The sequence below is a fragment of the Aythya ferina genome (genome assembly GCF_964211825.1).
Source record: "Aythya ferina genome assembly, chromosome: 2".
Classification (NCBI taxonomy): Eukaryota; Metazoa; Chordata; class Aves; order Anseriformes; family Anatidae; genus Aythya; species Aythya ferina.
In genome coordinates this window covers 96,231,107-96,255,306 of record NC_140297.1, presented here as the reverse complement: position 1 = coordinate 96,255,306, position 24,200 = coordinate 96,231,107, and the positions used below count along the sequence as shown (strand labels likewise).

General features: G+C 35.7%; 1 protein-coding gene across 4 annotated transcripts in view; it reads right to left on the bottom strand.

Moving 5' to 3' along the window:
* GABBR2 (gamma-aminobutyric acid type B receptor subunit 2) overlaps positions 1 to 24,200 on the bottom strand; it is a 500,245-nt gene that overhangs the window by 155,822 nt on the left and 320,223 nt on the right. For all 4 annotated transcript variants that reach the window (XM_084508376.1, XM_084508377.1, XM_084508378.1 and 1 more), the window contains 3 exons: positions 6,787 to 6,867; positions 4,057 to 4,207; positions 3,434 to 3,566 (listed from right to left, as the gene is read on the bottom strand). In XM_084508376.1, coding sequence (XP_084364502.1) covers positions 3,434 to 3,566; positions 4,057 to 4,207; positions 6,787 to 6,867 — 365 coding nt within the window. The remainder of the gene's footprint in view (positions 1 to 3,433; positions 3,567 to 4,056; positions 4,208 to 6,786; positions 6,868 to 24,200) is intronic.

Genomic DNA, 24,200 nt, shown 5'->3' with positions numbered 1-24,200 from the left:
GAAATCCCCAGCAGAATATATTACAGAAGTCTAAACATTATGATCATATTTAATATTCTCTCTATTTTAAGTATTCCTGTTTAGTATGTCAGCTTAAACTCTATTCATAGGATATGTCACTGGCATTGCTAATTTTGAGTCTCTCTCTTCCATATAATGAATGCTTTCAATTATTTTTCCACTTGCTTGCATTTTTCCAGTTGGCATCACATCTTGTTTCATACCTTTACTTCTAACTTCTCTTTTTCTATGGTACCATGGTAATTCTGAGATTGAAAACAAAGATAGATCATATCATCCTCATTCTCTCTCTCTCCCTTATACCTGAAGCAGTTTCTAGTTTTGAATATATATGCATGTAATGAACTACTCTATTACTTTTTCTATACAACCAATGTAGTTGCAATTGACAGTTGCAAGACATCTAACTGTTCCATACTGCACTGACCTCTTTCTGAGAATTCACTGCTTCAGATAGTTTTAATTTCATGCAGCTGGTGTTTTACAATATGACACCTACTCTCTAATTCAGATATGGAATGAAATAATGCTATGTTTGGTATTAGGAATCCCTACCATAAGTAATAAATTACTATTTAAATGTATTTGATTATTTTCCATAGAAAATGGGCATACCAGGATAAAAATGAGTTACTTTGAAACCATTTACCTACTCTAGCACACAGTCAACAATACAGAAGTTCAAAAACATAAAATACCCCTGTTTAGCAAATTATTTGCCCATATGTTTAAAGTGCTTTTCTTACTCTCAAATACATTTAACAATCGGTTCTGTATTTCAACAGATTGATTTATATACCACATCCTCCTACAGTCAGTGCCTTGCAGAGTTGAAAATGGTGGTGCAATTTATCAAAGAAATTCTTTCAAATTTTTTATCATGGTTCAGTGTCCTTGAAATATTACAGAATAAAACTTGTGCCATAGGTAGATGCACACTGTAGAAAAGTCAAGCACTTCACCCTCCAAACAATGCTATAAACACTGTGCTATAGAGGAAGTGCACACAATAGATTTGGGATATAATACTTAAAATTTGGAAACCATTCTTCCTGAATTTAGTTGTTAGATTGAGGTGTATTTAAGGACCTTACATTGGTCTTAGCAGAAAATTATCAGAAAATTACTCTAAGATAGAATAATCACAGTAACCATATATATCTCGTATCTAATTTTAAAAAAAAACTTACTATTATGTATACGCTGCTACTTTCATGAGGTCTAATCATTTTTTTTTTAAATATGGAAGACAAAGACGGTGATTACTTGGCTTAGAGAGGGGATATCACTAATGACAGCCTTTCAGTTTTGCATGTGCTTATAAAAGCTGAATCAAAATTTTAACTTCCCTACCAAACAAACAAACAAACAGAAAAAGCCCTCTGCCTCCATTGATGTGGTTCTTGTTCTCTGTGCCTAAAATGTAGCTATTCCAGCTGTACCCACATATTTTTGGTATCAATGGCTTTTATGATCGCTCTCTATTGTAGCCGGTTCTTTTAAAGAGTAACAATCTCTCATAAAATGGAAATTTTAAACTAATTTGTAATATGTTTTAGAATGGATAATCCAAATCATGCATTACCAGGGAAACGAATGATAAGAGAGATTTGTGCCAGCCTGATCCTATAAGAACTGATATCTGTAAGTAGGCCTTATGAAACCAATAAGCTTGCTACCCATATGGAGAGATGGATGTTCGTTACATGGTGCCAAATGTACACTCTGTACCCAGCACTTAGTGGGAGTTTTTTTTGGGGAAAGAGGAGAGACAGAAGAGTTACTGAACAGAAAAGTGGGTTTGTCTCCCATATTTATGAACTCAACATTAATTTAGTGTTTCCTAGATACAGGGAAAGTGCTTAGGCAGGGTAGATGGTGGATATGGAAATATGATTTTTAAAAAAAAAGAAAACAAGAGAATTGCTCATTGAAAGCTATCAGCTATTCCACTGGAAAAATAATAATTGGAGGAGGGAATTTTTAAAAGAACTGTTCAATGAGCTGAAGGTTGGAAAAAAAAAAGTCCTGATAGGTTGCTTCTGGAGGTTTTCTTGCGTCTATGATGCTAACACTAACCACTGACAGAGCAGGGATTCATAAGATAAATCAGAAGTCATGTACAGGAAATCACAGTCAGAAATGCTTCCATACTGGACTGAAAACCAGGAAAGCCAAGCCTGTGTGAGGAGGGTTGTAGGCAGCCTAGTCATACAGTGTCCTACAGCCTGTCAATAAGTCAGGAGGTTTGAATGTAAGCCCCTCATGGTTGCATCAGGACGTATAATTTGCACTTTCTGCCACAAGCTTTTTCTGCAAAGGATGGTGAGAAAAGAATGGGGATTGATATCAATAACTGGCTTCTTAATGTCACTTCTGGTCCATTGGAAACTGGTTCACACACAAAAAAAAGAAAGAATATTTGCTGGATAATGTATGCTGGTACCTATGCATTCACATAATTATATACTTAGCTTGGGAGAGGCGAACAGGATTTTCCTTTTGAAGTCTTTGAGGAACCTCTTTCTACTAGCTATATAGAGAATTTTTGTTCTAGTTCTAGAAGAATTGAATATTCTGTCCCTCTTCGTCCTTTGGCTGCTAAGGTATAGGTGTCTAAAACACAGGTGTCCTAAGGAAGCTAGGATTTTGCACAACAAATCCTGCATATTCACATGTACTATTATATCTTGTAGTGTGTCTTAACATGTACCGATGAACTCCAGTGTTTTGAAATGATATCACTGAATAAGTCATGATATTTCATTTCTATAACAGTTTTAGTCAGTATGGGGATTTCCACTGAAATACTGTGATTTAACTAAATTGTCTAGCTTTAGGCATGCAACTTTCAGACTTTGAATTTTTCTCTGTAAATAAAAACTTTCTTGCTAACTTCCAATATGCAATTTGATTTCAGAATTGCTTATTTTGGTTTAACTAGGATATATTCTATATGGATTTGGGCTTGTGTGAGTTTCTGCTTGGAAATAGCATTAGAAGCTTTTCAAGATTCAGTAAAAAAGACTAAGTAGAAAGGTCTGGGCAAGCAGCAGTCATGAAATATAAAATAATATGGAATGTATAAAGAAAATGTAGCTTCAAATATATTACTAGGTGTAATTCCACAAACACTGCATTTAATACATCTTCATATGTGTAATTTCTAAACAAGAAGATACATCAACAGTTTCACTCTGATGCAAAATCTTAATGCACCTGAAGTTTTCACTAATGATAATAAGGCTTTATGCACATTTCGGAATTTGGTCCCAGTAAATACCCCAGGAAAGAACTAAGAGAATCAGTTATTAAAAGGAATGAGACATCCAACTAGTGAACCTTTCTGTTTGTACATCTTGCAGAACTTTCTGCAAGACATTCTTAAACTAGAATATGTGGAATTACTTACTGTGCAAAGTGTCTCAAATGTCTTTTCGGAGACAAAGGATCCATCAAGACCAAAAAGAAAAATAGATGCATAAGAAAGCATCCCTCCAAGGATAATAAGGTTGTTCATGTAGGGACTGGACATCTTTATTAGTCTATGGACAAAAGGTGATAGAGCATTAAAGAAGAAAGATTACTGAGCAAAAGAGCAAATGAGAAGAGTTTTTTTGTAACCAGGCAAACTTATAAACCTTCTGTAGAACTCCATAAAATATATAAGCATACACACTGTTTTATAAAGTCTACCATTGTTTTAGGTTTTTGCATGTTTAGTAAAAAGGTCTCCTATTTTACTGATGGATTAATTAGCAAAGGCTTATGTCAATAGCACACACACACAGTCAAATGTTAAATCAAAAAACAAACAAACAAACAAAAAAAACCTTTCCAAACAGTATAAAATAACTTATTCTAACAGTTTGTTTCATTTTGTATATATAATACATTAATTCTATCTGAATAGTTCTAAAATATCATCTTTCCACAGTTTAAATATTTTCTTTACATAAATATTAATAATACACTCTATGAAGTTGGCATTTAAATAGAAAACAAATTGAAATAGAAGTGACATGAATGTCTTACTTCTGATTTCTGTTTTTGATATTAAAAAAGAGGAAAGCACTGGCCATTATCATTCCTAAGATGGTGAGGGCTGAAAGGATGCTGTAGAGAGGCAGAGAGATCTTGCGTAGCTCCTCTTGTATAATTGTTTTGTCCTTTGGAGGCTCAAGTCCTAGAATTACAAGAAGAAAAAAAAAGGCTAAAGTACAGCCAAATGTAGAATTTGTGTAAGAAAATATGCCTCTCTTTACTACTATACCTAGAGTTAGCAACTGTAAACCACATCTGTAGCTGATGAAATTATTGACTTTGATAGACATATTTTGGTCACATTGATTGACAAGAAGGTTTGCATTTCTGGAGCAGATGAAAAAAAAATCATAACAAAATCCAAATGCAGAACCCCATAAAAAGTATACTATCTTCATTTTAAAATGTAAATAACACCAAAATGGCTGTGAAGTTTACCACAAGGTTACGCTTTTCTGAAACAGATGACAGAAACATGAGTAGAAAACAGAGAACATCATTTCTCAGCATATTTTCATTATCATCAGGGCAAATACAAATGGCCTACCTCACCTGTAACTAACTGAGAGAAAGCTAAAACTGACACTGTGGGGATCTGGAGCCTCATTGCTGCTTCTGCAGCCTCATTGGGGCAGAGGTTGATGGCCCCCAGGGGTTGACATGGGGGCCAGGACCATGGGCAGGGTGGGAGAACCCTGGGGGTAGACAGGGTTGTTAGTGCCCTCAGAGCCCTACAGAAGGGAGCAGTGTGGGAGAAAGAAGAGCCAGGTATAGGGACAGACCCACTCTTCAGTTCTCTGCAGGCATGGATTTGAATGTCTGAACTTAAAAAAAAAAGAAACAAACAACAAACAAACAAGTTTAAAGCCATATACCAGATTGACGGTCAGCTCCTGCTAATTAAAGGCTTCTTGGTTTAATGAGAATAATTACTTCCCGACAGCTAAAATGAAGCTCTTCATTCCCTACTTCACACACTCTACCTGCTTACTAAAATGTCCTGATACATGTAGGGAGAAATTTATCCACAGCAATTATGCTGAAACAATTCTGACAAGGGAAGATCCTTATGTTTTGGTCTTTACTTTCAACATTTCCAAACAAAAAATTCCTTTCACCTGGTGATCACACTAAAATGATCGGTCAAGGGACCATTCGCTGAACTGAAATTAGAAAAAAGTACCTCAGATTTTCCCTTTTTCCTCTTCCTACCTCAGAGCATGCATTTACAGGTTACTTATTTACATAACCCATCAAGAAATTAGGCAACAAATAACAAACCAAAAATACAATAAAGCATGTGCCCGCATGAAAGGAGCTGATATTAAAAAAAAAACAAAAACAAAACAAACAAAAAAAAAAAACCCTCACCTGCCGCATCTAAAATATACAGAGTATATTGATGATGCGTTCAACAACCAGTGATTCCATAAAATATATTTTCTTCTTTGTAGAATGACCACTCAATTTTGTTCCTTTTAGTAATGTGAATAACTGTTCTCCTGTGTGTAATTTTATGCAATGGTTTAAACAGAATTATATTCTGTTTAAATTGTTTAAATTGTTTAAATTGTTTAAACTTCATTTGAAATGCCTAATGTTACTGTTTTTCATACTGCTTGACAGATGCAGCAGTTGTGTCCTCCACAATGTATACATGACTACCTCCACAAAAAGCCACGGTGAGTACAATGGGAGGGTTCACTGCCACTCGTGTCAGACATCTTAAGATAGACATATGGCAGGCCATGGGGGAAGGAATGCCAAATGCAGCCAGGCCAAGAAGTAGGAGTCTATTCCTGCGAAAAGCCTGAACAGTTTTTTGCATCCTTTATTGTTCAAAAAGGCATGGAGATATGAATGATAACTGTCTCCTGCTACTTGATTCATCCTGAATATATTTTCTGGAAATTAATAGCATTGAATCAATACTCAACTGCATCATCAGTTCTGTTTTCCATCAAAAATAAGCAACTGGGTCCCAACCTTTGGCAACTGGGACAGATTCTGCACTCTTGATTTTCAAAGCCTCATTCTTCAGATATATGTGAGATGTGCATAAAGCCATGCTCTTTTGAGTCCATTAAAGGATACCAGAAGGAAACGTAGAAAGCTCCAGCAAATGGACAAGCAGTCATGGGTTAGATCACTGCAGTGAAATTCCGGCCACGCCCATGCACACAGGCCCTGCTGTGGACCTTGGAAGCACTGCTGGAATGAACACTCTCTAGACTTGTTTCTCAAATGACATTTTAAAAAAATCTAGCCCTGCTATTTTGAAATCACATTTTCCAACTACCTAACAGACACCTCCCAAAGAAAAACAATAATTTCCCTCTCATACACAAACACCACACACAAGCATCCTTCAGGTGAGTGGGTAATGGAGAAGAAATTAGAATATTATTGGTTGGTGGAGATGAAATAGAAGACATCTGTAGCTTGTTGAAATAAGAAAGAACATTGTGTACACATGTCAATATAAATTTATCCCAGTTATTGGAATGAAAAACAATTATACAATATCTAAATGTTACAAATTTCTGGTCAAAGTTCTCCTAATTTTCTTTTTAAGATTAGCTCAATTACATTTTTCTTTGTACAATTTCATACATTTTTGATATTAAAAATCCTAACAGGTCTCTAAACAGCATGCAGTGTTACAAACTGCATACAGCTACCCATGTAATTCCTGTACCTCTTTCCAGTTTCTCATCCTACCTTGGAACCTGATGCTGTTGTTGATTATTTCCAGTGTGTCAGCTACAGCATTATACTCTCCCACCTTCACTTCCTTTCTTTCTGCAGAGAAACAAACAAGAGTGATTGTTTATGGCAGTCCACATGTTCTCAATTATTTAACTGATTTTCCCTTCTTTTTGACAGTGTGTCAAGAGGAAAAGAAAATATGCTTGAAGTGCATGGATTATTAAAGCAGAATGCTAGACAGCTAACATAATTGAAAGAAATATTTCTGATTTTTTAAAGAAATGCAAAAGATTTTTAAGAACTCATTTACATAATCAGGAAATTGTTGTTACTGGGCACAGACATCTCCGGCTTAAAAATTACACACTTACTGGCTCATACTTACTTACTGGCTCAGTAAGACACTTTGTTGGGAGAACAGCCATGGCTAAATCATGTGTTCCACTCCCATTTAAACAACTAGGACATCTTGCTTTAGTGAAGTATTTGCCAGGGGAGTCATAGTTGCAGGCTCCAGCCTGTGTGGAGTAGACTGGCTATTTAGTAGATATGCTGGGAATCTAATCTCTCACACTGACTGGGAATTAGCAACTCATCAGCACACTGACTGCAAAACATGCTGTGTTGTATAATTAAAGCTAACTTACACTTGAGCTAAAATATTTACATCTGCAGTTTTGGGATTACCATCATCTATATGACCTTCTTGTACAGAAACTTAGTATGTTCAGCTACTGCCTTTGACACAGTAGCTGGAACTCTGTCACATATTAGTCCCAGCCTCCTGATGACATCTGGCACCAATTAATTTCTGCCTTGTATTTTTATTATTATTATTTTTTTAATTCATATTACTTAGAAGTGCAGGAACTTACTAAATTATAATTTTTATAGTAAAACTTTTAACTTTCGATGAGAGAAAAAAAATCAACAACAACACAGACACATTGGCTACAGTGTCTTTGATGAGCTGGCTCAGCAGAGCCAAAAAAATTCATTTCAGGCCTCCGTTTCTGGGAATGCACAACCCAATTTGCATGTAAATTCTGAGCTCATGACCCTATTTGTGACACTGATTCGGGAAGCTGATGATCTTGAACTAGATGCCCAATTTGAAAAGACTGTATTTTACCCAACAGCTCCACATTAACCTTTCCTCCTTTCTCACTCAAAGCAATTGTGCACTGTTCAACTCTGCTGAATGGAGAAGCTAGCTCCATTTTAGTAAATTCTGCAGGCTGATTAATACTAAACTGAGAGCTTACAGCAGGCAAAAGTTTTCCTTACATAAACTACACTACTTATTGTTAAAAATCTTTATGCAGAATTGTACACTGTGCTGCAAATCTGGCAGAGAAACCTAGGCATTTGCTATATCCAGATCAAAAGTTAAAGTTTGCAGTTCTATAAACTGATTCACTTTTTACATGAATATCATCTATTATGTGGTCCTAAGACAAATTTGACATAAAAGTGTAATATACTGGTTTCCAGCAGCAGTTTCACCAGGCCCATCCACAAAATAAATAAATAAATAAATCTTCTTTTGCAATCAGCATTACATACTCTTAGGGAGTAAATAAAAGTTGGTGCTTCCTGGCACAAGGCATTTGTTATACCCAGATCAAAAGCTAAAGTCCCAAACAATAATATCTGCACAGTCATCAGCTAAATGCTAAAATTATCATTAAACACTGAACCATTTCACTGTCTTCTTTATTGGAAGCATGAGAATTTTAATCTGTAGATTTAAAACACACACGCAAAAAAAATAGATTGAAGAGAGACAAACCCCAGAATGCTTATCTATATGCAATTTGCACCTCTGATGCCACATAACTCACAGAATCTACTTATACCAAATGGAAGGAGATGATGGGGAGGAGATACACACAATGCCATTCCTTTTCAATGTTTACAAATTCTTACACAGCTTCCTTCACAGATGAAAGCAACATTGAGGACATGCCTACAATGGTAATTGTAACGCAGTGCAACACACTTGAAATAGGCTCAAACTATCTAGTTCAGGTAGTAGGAGCTAGCCCTCACAGGAATGGGGCTCGGTGGAATATTTATTTGGAGAAGTGAACTTCAATGGTGGAATGAGACTTCCAAGATTTAGCAACCCAAGAAGGTGGAAAATATGCAACATGTTTAGTACCTGTGAAGCACATTGGTAGTGCCTGGTCCCTTACAAATGGAAAAGGACAGTTCCCAGAGACCCTGCCAGGTTTTACTAAAGTTAAGAAATGCCATGAAGATATTGATATCTTAAAGTACTTGCATTTGTGAAAAGTAGTCTATGAGGGAAATAAACCATATTATATTAGAGGGAAGGATATAGTTTCAATATCATAATACATGTATAGTTACGTCAGTGTTGAGGGGGAAGACACAGTCTTTGTGCTCTTTTGTATCTCAAAAGACAACAGCTGCTGAGTTACCCATCCTCAAGCACAAGTGCTGACCAGTGAAAAAGTCACCTCCAAATAGCAATTAAAGGAAGCAGGGAGGCAGCAGCATGGCTCTCTGCTCTCTTGCATAAGACAACATAGCCGAGGGTGGATCTGCAAGCTCTCCTTTTCTATATGCCTCTCCCTCATGTTCCCTTTATAAATTCTGAATTATTCAAGTCAATATACTGATTGTTTAATGCAGTGCATATCTGTCAAAACCTCTGTGTTCAACTGGGCAGGATGAAGTTAAATTCCTTCAAATAAATACACCAACTTGTGCTTTTACAACAACAGTCAGAATACAATGTTGGCTTATTTCTTTAGTACTTTGATTATTTTTACCTTGATCTTTCCATAGTCACAATAGAGAGATTGTATTGAACACTCCATCCCCTGCCCCAGATTAAAATGGAAAGAAAAATATGAAGGAAAATATCTGTGTTTTGTGAGATAATATTTGTCGATACTGTAACAGTAGTAGTGTGATTTTAGAATTTGAATCTGCAGCTGTTCACAAGAACAGAAAACCAACAACTAACCAACCCAAAGAAAACTGTCCCAGAAATATGTCACTGAAAATTATGCTTAAAAGAATTATTAGTACCTAATCCTTGTTATTAAATAATAGTCAAAATTGATTAGTTTTATTACCAACATGAAAGTCTTCTGACAACAAAGAACTGAACTGCTCTTACAGGTGGATTAAGATGTTTTCCTTGGCATGTTTTATTATGGAATTTTATATCCCATTTTAGGCAACCATGGACAAATCAACACACTACTACTTAATTAATTGAGCCACATTACATAAAGATAATACAACAGATATTCAACTATATATCAGGTAATTACATGTTCTTGTTGAATAAAAGCAAATATAATTCTGCAATGGACATCAACTTAGTAAAATAATCTTATCAAAATGCACAAGAGTATCGTGATTGCTGGTACGACTGATACCCACTTACATTGAGAATTTCTAGATGGGACTATGTTTACTTTCAGTTCCTTCCACTTCATGTCATAATGTACATCTAAAGCATGTTGCAAGTATGTCAGTCTGACTGATAAGCTGCAAATAACACTAGTAGTGATGCAGTTAAGTCAATATGGAAATGCTTGCATCAATATAATCACCAGTATAATTTATGTCGATGACAATAAGGGCACTCTGAAATAAAGGAGGAGTTAAAAGGATATGTATATTGCTATGTGAATGAATTAATAAACTCCTACATGTCTAGTTGATTATACCAATGTAAAAACTTTGCTTAGCCCACCAGAAGAAAGATGGATTAACTAGCCCTAACATTACTGTGGTTCCCAAACTGCATGTTTGTAAAAGAAGATTAAGGACCTCAAAGTCTACCATCAGCTGACATTGCTTGTGCTTTCTTCTGTCACTGCAGCCTGTTATACAGTTAGAACCCCATACAAACTGCAAAGGCAAACATGTACAAGTGATGAATATTCACTTTCCAAAAAATAAAAATTATATTTTAAAGTAAATTTAATAAAGTTACTATGGAAACTTCTCCAGATAAACTAAGGGTCATTGAGGGTTCTCCTTTAAAGGCCACTTAAGCTTCTCAACTTAGAAAAGGCAGAAAAAATACTACTTACATCTGAAAAAGTACAAAATTCTAGGTCTTGGTTTGTTCTTTATCCCTTGATAAAGGGATCTTTATAAGGTGATGCCTCTATGTCTCCTCCTATAAAATTATTTTTTAAATAATTCCTCCTGCTTCTCCACTCAATAAATGGTTCCTGTACACATATGAAAACCTTCTTCTGACATCGTCTTGTTTAGCAGTCCCTTCTCCAATTCTTGCTCAGAAGCATTTTAGAAAATGCCCAAGCAACAGCCAACAGGCAAAACTGAGCATGGATCACAGACATCTGAAATGCTTAAAGATAGTTAGGGAGAGAATGATATTTGTGTACACTTAACATTTGGAATAATTTTCATTTTCAAATCAATTTTCAGTTTCAAATCAATTTTCTAGATAAGAATCAAAAATCATGCAACTATACAAATACCAAGAAGTACTCACAATTCTGCCTTACCTTTGTTTTAGTCATTTTGAAAACTCTTTAAAAAAATAACCATCTACGACAAAACCTGGACATGCTGCTTTAAATGCCTTTACATCAGTGAGTTAAACCAAGCGTTATGAAAGCTAATTTGCTTTAGAAGAAATACAGAAACATGTCATGTTGCGGATCCTGTAGAAACTATTAGCAAATTAATGTAATCTTAACTTTCATAATATATCCTTGTCAAACAAGATCAGGAAGTTTTTTAGTTATCCTTATCACATATATCCATATCACTTATCAGCAATAATAAATTGAAAGTTTCTAGTTAAAAAAAAATCACAAGGGAAGCTTATAAATAATGAATGAGCAAAGCCTTTTTCTTGAATTTCTATCTACTTGTAGGCAACTATTTCTTTGTTTGAAGACAGAGAAAGAATCACAGTTCAAATATGAAGGAAAATGTCAGGTCAGATAGAAGATTGTTCTCCAGTAGAAGTAATTTCAAAAGGAAGAATAAAGGAAGAAAATATATGTTACTTTTGTATATGTGGATTTAAATTACCACAGTTTTGCATTTGTAATTGGAGGTAAAAATTGGTTTTGCTAGAGAAAATATTGCCTTCATCATTTACTGCTGCATAACTATTTCCTACAATTGAAATTCCTGTCTGATTTTGTTTTGTTTTGATTGTTTGTTTTTGTTCTGAAATCCTGGATACCAGTTCATACAACATACAGGAAATCCTGAGTTATAAAAACAGTATAGCATGTATAGTATGTGCAAATTACTCTTCATTGATACTACTGAAGTCCTACCTTGCATTCATCCATAAAGCAAAACAGACAAAAAAAGGTTAAACTGGTCAAAGGCCAAAGTGTATATGTCAGCCTTAGAGTCAGGACAAAAGCTAAGTCTTAACCTTGGACTTACTTCACTACATTAGCAATGGTATTTAGCCAACAGGAAACAGTAAATATGTAAGCAAGCAAGCTCATAAAATGACATTAAGTACCCTGAACTCAACAAAAATTGAGTCCAGTTTTATAACCCATGAAGATTTTTCCATAAATAGTTCAACCATCTGCACTTTTAAAAGCTTATTAAAATTAAATTTACTGATTCTTTTTAAACATTTTTACCTTCCAGATTTTATGTTTCCAATTTTCTTGTTAGACTGACTTCTGTCTTTACTCAGAAATTTAGTACTATAGTTCATGTGTATTTAAATTTATCTTAGGTATTTAAATATTATGTATTGGACCTACATAATGAAATAATAATAATAATAATAATAATAAGTAATGACTTTGAGTTTAAAACAATTACTTCTTAAAACCTGAATTAGTAACACTATAGTCATAACTTTCATTCAGGACACTAGGAAAATAAACAAATATACAGTAGTGAAGGCAGATTATTGATGAAGTAGAATGACATGTGAAGAACAAAATACAGAGTTTACACTGACTCTTCTAAAAAGGAATTGATGTTTCTTATGATGTTAAATAAAGTCCTTGATAGTTTGAAATGAGGCTGTATATGCAATCACAATTTTGTTTTAATACTTCTATCAATAAATCTTAACTGTGAATCATAACAACTGAAACATCTGTTAGTAATTTAAGTTACCTTTAACTCCATTAGGGAAGTTAAGAAACAAACCTATATTCAAAGAATAGGTATGGTACGATTCTATTTTAGGAAACATGTATGTAATAACTGCAACCCCTCAATCTAGTTAAGGAATTTTCTCCTTTCATGTGCGTTCTCTTTTATGAATTAATTAACTTTTCATAGTCTGTATAACTTTATCATTGTGAGGGTTTATTTACCAAAACGAATGATCTTTGAAGTCATACAATAAATAAAGGTTTTTACTAAAGGTAACGTGATTTTAAAATAAGAATAGGTCCCTATCAATATATTTATTTAATTTACAATTGGAATTAACTTCTTCCTAGCAAAGTCCAACATCAGCATGCTTTTCCCGACTCACAGAATTTACAGTGGGAAATGTTTAAAACTACAGGCTTCTAGTAAAACTGCTGGCAGCCAGTCCTAGCACCACGAGAATTAAATTTTCTCAAGTATGAAATTGTAACACAACTTTATTAATTGTTGTGTGCCTTTAAGCACCTTTGCTCACATACGCTGGTCCATTTTCTACAGTGGGCGTGCCATGCAATCGAACTGTTGGCACGTGCAGGCTGGGGCTGGCTTCCCAGCACATCTCCCAGGAGGTCCCAGGGTTTGAAGACCCATCCAGACAGTGACAGGTCTGGATGAGGATACCACTGATCTGAAGAGAAGTCCCCGCTGGCAGCAGCCCAGGCCCCAGCAGCAGCTCCATCTGTCAGAGTCTCTCCAGGAGAGGGACACTGAAGCCAGGACTGCGTGGGAGGCTGGATGTGCCAGTGAGAGAGGCTGTGCCCACATTTTGTTGCCTCTTCAGCTCCATTTCTGAGTGCTGAAGCATCAGACATTGTGAAGCACAGTTCAAGATATAATGTGATACAGCACAAATTCAAAGATAAGAGACAGTAAACCAAATCAAGGCAGCATATCCATTTTGACAATCTATGAGACTTCCAAAGAGACCCAAGATGAAGCAGCAGTGTTTCTGGATCTCTCAATAGGGAATAAATACAATTATGCTCCCTTTGGTGCCCTGGAAAATGAGTCTGAGTATGCACAGCACGTGTGAAACAGAAAAGTGTAGAAAAAGGAAAATGTAGAAAAATCAAGATCTGAATCATTATCAAATGACCAGAGAATATTTTTATAGCTTTTTTATCTAAACCAAAAGTCACTCACGAATTCATGTCAAATTCGCCAGGCAGTAGTGTTTATCTAGGGAAGAAAAAGTCTTTAGGAATAAAAAAACAAAAACAAACAAACAAACAAAAAGGAATAGAGCTGCTGTCAGTCTCTTCCATCCTACCAGATCACAGTTTGCCTATAACTCAGAAATGCAAGCCATCCAAGAGAGTAGCCTAATCCAGGTTTACATAATTTGTATCTGCTGGCTCAGCATTTAAACCTTCCATAACAACTGACAGAGGAAGTGACTGGCCACCACCAGGGGATGGCCTGACAGGAAAGGCAGCCCCAAGGACCTCGAAGTCCCTGACTCCAGCCTAGATATTCACTCTGGTTAAAGCAGACAGATCTGGGAGACCTGTTCCTTCTCCTGTACATTTAATACTCTAGCATTTTATTAGATTTTGTCATGGATGCCTGAAAGAAGGGTTTCATCTCACTTACCTAAACATATTTCTTGTCAAACTGAAATTTTAATATCAATTCTATATGAAGTATTGCTTATTTCTTGTGGTTGAGAAGATGAATTAATAATAATAAGTACTCGTTTCTTAGAAAGCCTTAGATGGTTGTCTCTTTCCCCAGAGATGCTTTTCTCATCAGGCCAGTGATGCACAACACAACTGGTGACAGTAGCCCCAGCCTGCACAGATTCAGCTGTCGTGAACAACACAGCCAAATTTCTACCACTGTGTTTTCAATGGCTGCTCAAGCATACAGAAAAGTCCTCCTTTTGAGGGTCTGGTGTCCCTTCCTGATTTAGAGAATAACCAAACACTAGCATAACGTGACCCAAACAGAAATGTCCCCTGCCATGGAAGAGATGCGTGCTTAGCTAGAGGATAGGGCAGAGCAGTGTCAGCTCTCCCACACATGCAACGAAGTGACCGAGTGCCTCGTAACAAGGTCGCTTTTCCCTTCACTTAACAAAGCATGCCTGCTTTCTGGTAATCTCAGACAAAGCAGGGAGGAAACAAAGGCTCTGTTATCCCGCATCACACATTTGGATGCATACCTCTGATTGTATGATTAAGGCATTCCCCCACCATCTGCCACTGTTGTGCTCCCCCTCCCGTGGGAGGGGAGGGCTCAGCACATGCTGAGCAACTTCACAGTAAGCTGTGTGTGATCTACTCCAGCTGAGAGGTCAGAACACGAGGTGCTCTGGCTTCTTTCCTACGCAATGCATCCTTAAAACTTTTTTTTCTTTTTTTTCTTTTTTTTTCTTTCTTTTTTTTTTTTTTTTCACAGAGTAAAGAGCACATTATTTAGAGGTTGGAGTTGCACAGTTATCGTGCCTGAGATGGGAGGAGAGCAGCAGCTGGTGTGCATATTATGACTGTTGGATATCAGCAACTCTCTGTGTCCTTGAATATCTACTTGCCCTTAGTCCAGGTGGCCTGTGAAAATGCTGTAGCACATAAAGAGTTTTCTTAACGTCATCTTCGACATCCAGGGTCAAACTGAAAGGCAGGATTCCCACTACCCATGTCCAAAGATTCAAAATAAGATAGCTGAGACAGTGTTGAACACATTTATACAAAGCTGTGAAATCTATGCTATTTTATGTCTTGTACTTTATATGGTAGGTGCCAGTATTCTGTTTGTCTGTTTTTTTCCACTGTATGAGAAAAGCAGTTTTGACGCAGCAAGGCTGGTTTATTTGGAAATAAACTTATTTGGAAAGAGCAAGGGAAGCTTTTCAGATAATAAATAAATAAAATAAAATAAAATAAAATAAAATAAAATAAAATAAAATAAAATAAAATAAAATAAAATAAAATAAAATAAAATATTAAAGCAACCAAGATCCCACTTGTATAATAACTTGCATCTCCAAGTGACCCCTTGCCGAGATATAGGGACAACTATAAAGGCATGCAAACAGTGATATGTCTTAAGAGTACTCCTTCAGCTTCCAGTGGTTAAATTAATGAAAGCCATCAGCAAAAGACCCATCAAATTCCATAAACACCAAGCCTTTCAACCTCTAGTTCTCCCATGACAAACAGCTCCCCATGTAGAAGCTTGTCTCTAGGCTTAGAGCCAAATGGGGTCACAAGTTGTATTTCCCCTCCCTTAGGGAGCAATGCTCTCCTTAGGGGATAGGCTACATCTACACTGCTACACTTAGGGGTAGCTCCCTAGGAAGTGAGGAAAATGTTACACAAACCCAGGACACCCATCAAACCCAAGAATTGTGTGAAACATAGGGTGAGAAAAGTGTGTTCAGGAGTGCTACTTTGAATGCTTTTACAAGCAGTTGTGGCTGCTGAGAAAATCCTCATCAAGTTGTGTGTTTCATACCTGTCTTTTTGATCCTTAAAATGCTAACTGAGATGTTTTGAGAAGTCTGAGGCATCCACCAGGTATAGAGTTGTGAGAACATAAGGACATGTGAGAACATAAGGACATCCTCAAGCCTGGGATATTGGTCTGAAGAATTAAGGTAATGAGGTTGTGTAGCCTCATGCACCAAAAGCTGGAAGACATGAAATCTCCATGTGAAATATTGGCAGCTATTAAAAATGACCATATACTACTCAGTTCTCATATGCTTTAAGAGATGGATCCAGGAACTGGATCCAGGCACAAGAGACAGGTGATCTATAAAAGAAATGGTGGGTTTGAAAAAACTGCATTTGAAATGTTCTGTGTACAGCCCGGTGCAATAGTTCCCTACAGTGATATTTCTCACTTTATAAATTTTCATTTGACACCCATTTTTGGATGTAAGCATGTGTGATTTTTATGTCAAGATGAGGCTAAAACAGTTCTGAAAAGTAAGATGTTAGCAACAGCCAAATCAAAATTAACTCACTCAGATACATCTTTTTTTCATGTTAGGGCTGTTCGGCTTCCTCCAGTTACAACTTAGCAACTGGAGGAAGTAACTTAGGAATTTAGCAATCCATTCTAGTCTTGAATTTCAAAATTTATCACTGTTATTGTTTTTATTTTTCTTTTTAAATTCTAATGGTGCTAAAACTTACACGAGGAAAGAGGATAGTATTTGCAAAAGACAGCTCATTCAGAAAATGATGTTGTTTTGGCTACATATATATTTTAAATGTATAAGATAATTTTGTATTCAAGAGGGGTGAAACATACTCCAGCAGGAAATTGTTAAAAGTCAGAGTTTCAGAGAAAGTAACTCCATTTTCCTTCTATTTCAGTGTACCTCCACTTGTTTTAACCTCTGTTTCTAGAAACTTCTTTTTATTACTAATCCACTAAACAAAACAGAAAGGAGGAAAATGAGCCAACAGTAATCTCCTCTCAGTACTAATTTGGAACAATATATATATTTTACTAAGAACAGAAGGAAGTGGTTTAGAAGAGTGATTAGGTTATAAAGAGTTTTGAAGTGATAGTCCCTGATTTTATCTTTAATGATTGCTTCAACATTTTCCTAAAATGGTAAGCCTCATTTCTATGCTGTTTAATTTCAAATTCTGACTTACTTTTTCCTTTTACTTCTTCTGGAGTTTGAATAACTACAGAAAATAGGCCTGTATTAAGAGAAAATTCTCCCATGGAAAACTACAGATATTAGATTATAATTACTCTAAAAAATAAAGGATTAAATAATTAATATAGAGCAGTTACATAATGCACCTGACAGCTCTGGAATGAAGTTGCTTGGCAAAGCACAGAGAGATCACATGGGTATTTATACATAAGCATAACTTTAATTTTGTTCATAAAATTAAGTATACTCATGGAAGAGTTTCCAGAATCAGGGTTGATATTATAGGTACTGAGTAAAAACAATTTGACAAAACATGCATAGTTTGAAAGAATTTATTCTGCCCAGAAAATTGATAGCATAAAGCAATGATGATTTTATTTTGAACATTAGCTTGTTACAAGAGGACAGGATTTATGCCTGTAGGAATGACATATAATGTAAGGGAAAAATCCTTGAAAAGCTGATTAAAACTAGAAAAGCAGAAGTAGGCATTTTTCTCACTTATCACTGTATTGCAGTATGACAGTGAAGAACAGCAGAGACTTTGCAATCACACGGGCATAAAAGACTACATTAAATAGTAAAAAACCCTGTAGATGCACAAAACCGAGTAACACATAAAACTGGTATACAAAAGTAATATTATCAGTCTTTCATTACACCTAGAAGCAAAACCTGAAAATTTCTAGTATTTCAAAACTGAGGTATATATGTGTCCCTGTTTTATCGCATTATCTTTTGCATTTTTTTCTGAGATAATATTAAAGATGTAGATGTACATGTATGATGGGTAAAGAGAGATGAGTTTTGTTTGGAGTATGAGAGCAAGACAAATTTTGGAAACGGCAAATAGTTCCAAGAAAAATGTATTTCAACAGCTCCCTGAAACTGTTGACATAATATAAGCTAGCTACCAAAGTCCTGTAAATGTAGTTTTGACAAGCTTGGAAATCAAACCAAAAACCATTAAACTATGAGAATGGGGTTTAAATCTTACTTGAAGTGAAGATATATCTCAGTGCATGTGTATCTTTCAATTAGGTAGGTAGAAATTTCAACCTACTCCTTGCTAGTTACAATATTCAACAGAAAATTAAATTGCAGAATGTTTCAGGAATGAAGAAAAAAAAATAAAATAAAGACTGAACCGAACTGAGGGGAACCATAATCTATGCCACTTGTTTTATATATTTATCAGAATGTAGAAAAGAAAGTACTTTACCTATTTGACCACAAATCTTTGACCCTCAAATTTTAAGATGTTCAGTGCAAAAAAATTATTATACTCACATCCAGATTTTCTCTCTGTGCCTTTTTGTAAACAATTGCTTGTTAATGCCTTTACAAATTAGTGAGAGAGAGCAATAGAATCATATGCTCTTATTAACTGCATTTCTCTATAAGATATAAAACTGCTGTTTTGTTTTGTTTTTCTGTGTTTTGGATAGGTACAGAAAAATCTAGCATGAATCACATGCTTCTGTAACTTTGACTTAAACAAGAACAATGGGCTGTAACGTAAAGAAATCAGCCAGAAACATATGAAATATAGCTCAGGGAAGCAGTCACTGTCCTTCTGTGACTACTGTGCTTGGACCCATACTTGCATATTTGGAAACCAAGGGCCCCCACATTCCAGATGTAGTCCTTTCCTCCATACTCGCACCCTCCTCACCTCCACAGGGCTACTTGCTCTGCATCTAGCACTGCCTCACTTCCCTACAGGACCAGGAAAGAGAAGGGACAACAAAAGCACCAGGATTTAAAACACCTGTAGCATGGAAAGACATGGAATGCCTGTGCCAGAAGCCCACCACACTGAAATCACTTCCTTACTCAACTAAGCCACATTTCTCCTCACTGCATCATCAGCATGTGCAAACATCAGGCAAAACAGCACTGGTGTGGCAACCTTCTGTGCCCTGCCTGGGCTGCAGGAGAAGTTGATGGCTCCTATTCAACCACATCATGTATTAGAGAGCACTGCTGCTGGGCAGAACCGCTGTTTCCCATGTAGAGTGCCAACACTGAACTTCAGCTTGCTTTGCCTTGCTCTGCTGAACAGCTTCTGGCATGCAGCAGCCAATGCATTCCTAGAAATGCAGGTTTGTTATTTAAATGGAAAAGATTCTATAATTTAAATGGCTTAATCCAGGAGCCAGACTGTTTCTATAGATGTTTTCATACCTGAGCTGTAAAGGATACCAGTGTTGCAATTCATACAACTGTGGTGAAAGTGATTTCTACTTGTGCAACGGGTACAGAGGCGATGTCAACCTGCTGCATCAGGCAGACCAGGTCAGGGGCCAGATGGGCTATTTCTTCCCTGTGTAGCATACCCCCAGTCATTCTGGCAGATTTTGTAGCTGTTGTTTTATTCAAGGATAGCACACCAGGGGATTTCTGATGTTTTTTGTCTGTGTATATGGAAGGTCAATGGAGAGTCCATGAATGTTTTATAGACTTTTCTGGACTAGCCATTAACAACATAGTTCGGTACATGCTCCTATCCTCAAAATATTGAATCTCTCCACTGTTTTGACTGCCCTCCCTTCCCGCAGTTATACCAAACCTATCCTGTTTATATGACAATATACCTCAACTGTCACTAATAAAGCCAAGGAAGAACCTTCACTTGTGCCAAAATTTCAGATTTTGTTTTTAAATTGAAAAATATTTTATGAGACCAAGAGGACTGAGATGGAGATGAGGGGAGCAGATATCAAATGTACAGCTGCAGAACAGAGCTCACCAGTCAGGCAGGGGAGAAATGTCGAGCCCAGTGACCAGAAGGCACTGGGAAGTGCAGAGGGATGGTGGAAGGACAAGGACACAGCCTCAATAAACTTTGTTACCAAAAGTTAAATCAGCTAACCCTGGAGAGACCAAAGCCTGGGAAACTGCCATTTAGATCCATAATCCATCAAAAAAATGGAATTTAGAAGACTTTTTATATCGAGTTCTAAATCTTCTCATCTTGGAAGAGTTTATGTTCTTCAAAATTAATCAACAGTTTGGGGAATATCTCTACCATTTTGGAGTTTTTCATAAAAAAAAGAATCCAAATAATCCAGAAGTCCAAAGAATCGCAGGCCTTATTTGTCTGGGTCCCACCCCAATACAGCTATTAACTAACCAGAACTCAGTTTGTGATTTTGTCTATAAATCTGTCCTATTGAGTTGTCTAATTTTACATTAAATATATGGAAAATATAAATTGATTATCTAAAAACTTTATTTTATTTATTTATTTATTTTTATTTTAACTCAGCGCATGATGTTCTCAGATGCATGATTTCCATTTCCTTTAATGGGTATTTCCAGACCTTAGTAGGCTTTTACAGAAAATGATGTAAAGCCTATAATGCTGAAAGATAGCTGCATTCAACTGAAAACAAACAAACAAACAAATAAAACCCTAAACCAAACTAAATACATTTTATGGTCTAGCTTGTACATTCTATGCTACCTTCAATACTTTACCCTGTTTTTGTGAAAGCCTGCCCACTGATTTTAATTAGAGAAATGGTGTAAGTCTGTTTTGAAGATACCCAATTTCCAGCCTCTCTTTTCTTAATAGAAGCTTCCTTCTATACACCCCACCCAAACCTTTCATTGAGTTTAAATACAAAATTACCTGCTATCTGAAACTCAATAATATGCTTAATTACCTAACTCCCATTCACTTCAAACAAATGATAATCATTTATTCTATACCTTGACCTAGAACACAGTGTAATTTAATAATCAAGAAAGCACTATACACATAATTTGGTGAAAAATCCATTTGAAGAATCTTGAATTTCTCTGCTTCTTGCCTGAGACATTTTCTTAGAGGAATCTGTGTATGACTAATTTTTTTCTACAAAGGAAAGAAAACAAACCCCTTGAAGATCATATCACACAGAGTTAACACAACTAATTTTTCTAAGGGCATGTCAGCTTAGATAATATTTTTCTAAAGTGATATTAATATAACTTGTATAGCAATCACAAATAAGAGAAAGAGGTTTAAATCCAGGTTTAAAAGGACTATTTCCAAATCAAGTTACAGTTTTCTCAAAATGTTTGGATTTGGTTGAAAATAAATCATGAATTAATTAAATCAACTTACTGTATAAATGTTTTTTTTTTTTTTTTCTTTTCTTGTTAAAAATTAATCTTGGAACTTTATTTGATTTCCAAGTAAAAACAGAAAGTGAAAGAAAAAAAAAAAAGTTACACATTTAGGCCTCTTTCTCAGGTATTGGACAGTATTATGACATTTAGTAAAATTTAGTAAATTTTTACAAAAGTATTAGAAAAGTAAAATTATATAAGATTAAAAATTATATATTTACAGACAGTGTAGTATTTTTCACTGTAGAGTTGTGATTGACAGAATACTCTGTATTGATTGCAAATTAGATGAGAATGCTATAAAATGAATTAAATCTTAACTTAATCTTAATTGTCCTTAGTAAAAAAAGATGTATCTTGGGTTTTCTCAGCAAGGATACTTGGTTTTCATATTTACAGATTTCATTTTATTTGACTTACTCTTCAGCAGTAGCAAAGTATTTCTATGAGATTTAAAGCGATTCATGGATGAAATTGGTGATTTAAACTTTATTATATGAGAAGTCACCATAGTTTTCAAACATACAGAACAGCAAACTGAACTGTATTTGATATACCTCACTAATTTTACTGTAATTAATTCTTCCCTTTCATAGCTACTACACTGTTTCCTAGTTAGAAGACTTGATGGGATTCAACTCTTTAATCTTACATGAGTATACTGCAGATTTCCATCTCTCAGCTAAATTGTCCAAGCTCCTTTTCAAGACATTGGGGAAAACAAGGACTTTTAGAGCATAATTTGTGTAGAGTTCTGCAGACACATACTAAAGTAGAATAAATAGTAGAATTCATAGTAGAAATTTATGAAATTCCAGAAATTTCATTCTGGAAGTGTCTGTATCTCTCTCTCTTTACGGTGGACCAAGGCAACTTGCTCAGATGTAAATATCTGATCTTGGACAAATGAATCCCACAAGCTGTGACAAAATGCATTTCAAAAAGTTTTTAAATGTTTCTGGAAAAGGTGGAGAACATTTAATCTTATTTTTAATAAAAAGGTTGACTTTCATCCCTAAAAGATGACTGTTTTTTTTCTCTATTGGATACATTTTGGATTTGACCTTTTATGGGTGTCAGAAGTGAGAGATTTCATCTTCTTTTCTTTCAAAAGAAAGATGAATAAAAATAAACATAGATCTCATAAATTATTCCTTTCTTACACAGAGATTTACCATGCACAGTAGCAGAGCTTTGAGAAGAACAAGTGTTTGGAACATATATTTTTTGAAAAGGCCACAAAAGAAAACAATAACTGCTTAAAAAAATAATAAAAATAGTAATAATAAAACATTACTGTCAGTTACCCCATACTAACAGATCTGAGCACACAAACAACAGACACTATGTTTAGTCAAAGATGACTGCTTTTGCATATAAATTTTTGGTCTTAGGCTATTTCTTAAAATTTCCTACCATTTTAGCTAGCTTATTGGTTATCTTTTCCTGGTAATGGAGCATTTAAAGGCCAAAACTTGAAATACAAGTTAGGGAATTTCCACTTCTGTTTCCAGTTTTATTGGGCCAGGAAATTTAATGATGTGTTTTATCAAAAACCTAGGCACAAAGGTCAGACACAAATATGGGCAATTAACATTGAAAATATATCCTAGAGCTAACCTAGTACTTTTCTGTGACAAGTAAGAGGAATTCTTGCTAACCCCATTCAGCCCCCTAGCTCAGTCACAAGAGCACTCTGACATACAGCAAATAAGAGTTTAAATTCCTCCAGAACAATAAGGGATCAAAATTAATCTCTCACACACTGCAGATGAATGCCCCAGCTCCTGGACTGTCATTTCGTGCTTTCTTTGTGGTAAATTAATTACTCAGCTATTTATAAATAGGAAAAAAAAAAAAAAAAAAAAAAAAAGCTCCAGGACAAAAGACTTAAAGAGATTTGCCTCATATATCAGAAGCAGTTCAGTAACTTCAGAATAAAGAAAGACCTTGGTGCCAATCTCTGCTCTACATGAAGTAGAAGATGGAACCAAATCTGAGTTATGCACCATCCATATGGGTACTCCGCCTGCTAGGTACACAGGTCTTGTCTTACCAGACACCTTCTTGGAGCTTAAGCCACCCAGGAATGTGAGAAATCACCTAGTCTGTCCTGAGGTACTAGGTCTTAGTGTGCCCTGCTGTAGTTGAGCTGGGAGTTGCACATCTAGCAGACAAACACTGGTGTAAATATGGGCACACTGGGGATTTAGGATCAAGCAAGCATCTGAGGAACAGCCCTAAGGTTCTACTTTATAAAACCAATATAACAGGTAAAACAATTAAAATCTTTTTCAGTGGACTCCGTAATATTCAGTTACTGAATAAAACAAATTTATTGTCCAAACTCAGAATATAATTTTCACCTTGCAAGCACAGACAGTTTGGGCGCGTGTCAAAACAAACAGATGAACAAAACATTCAAAATGAGATATGATTTACTGTAAAGGCCCTTCTGTAAACACTAAACTCTATACATACATATCTTTTTCATTTGTACCTCAGTGACCAGGCA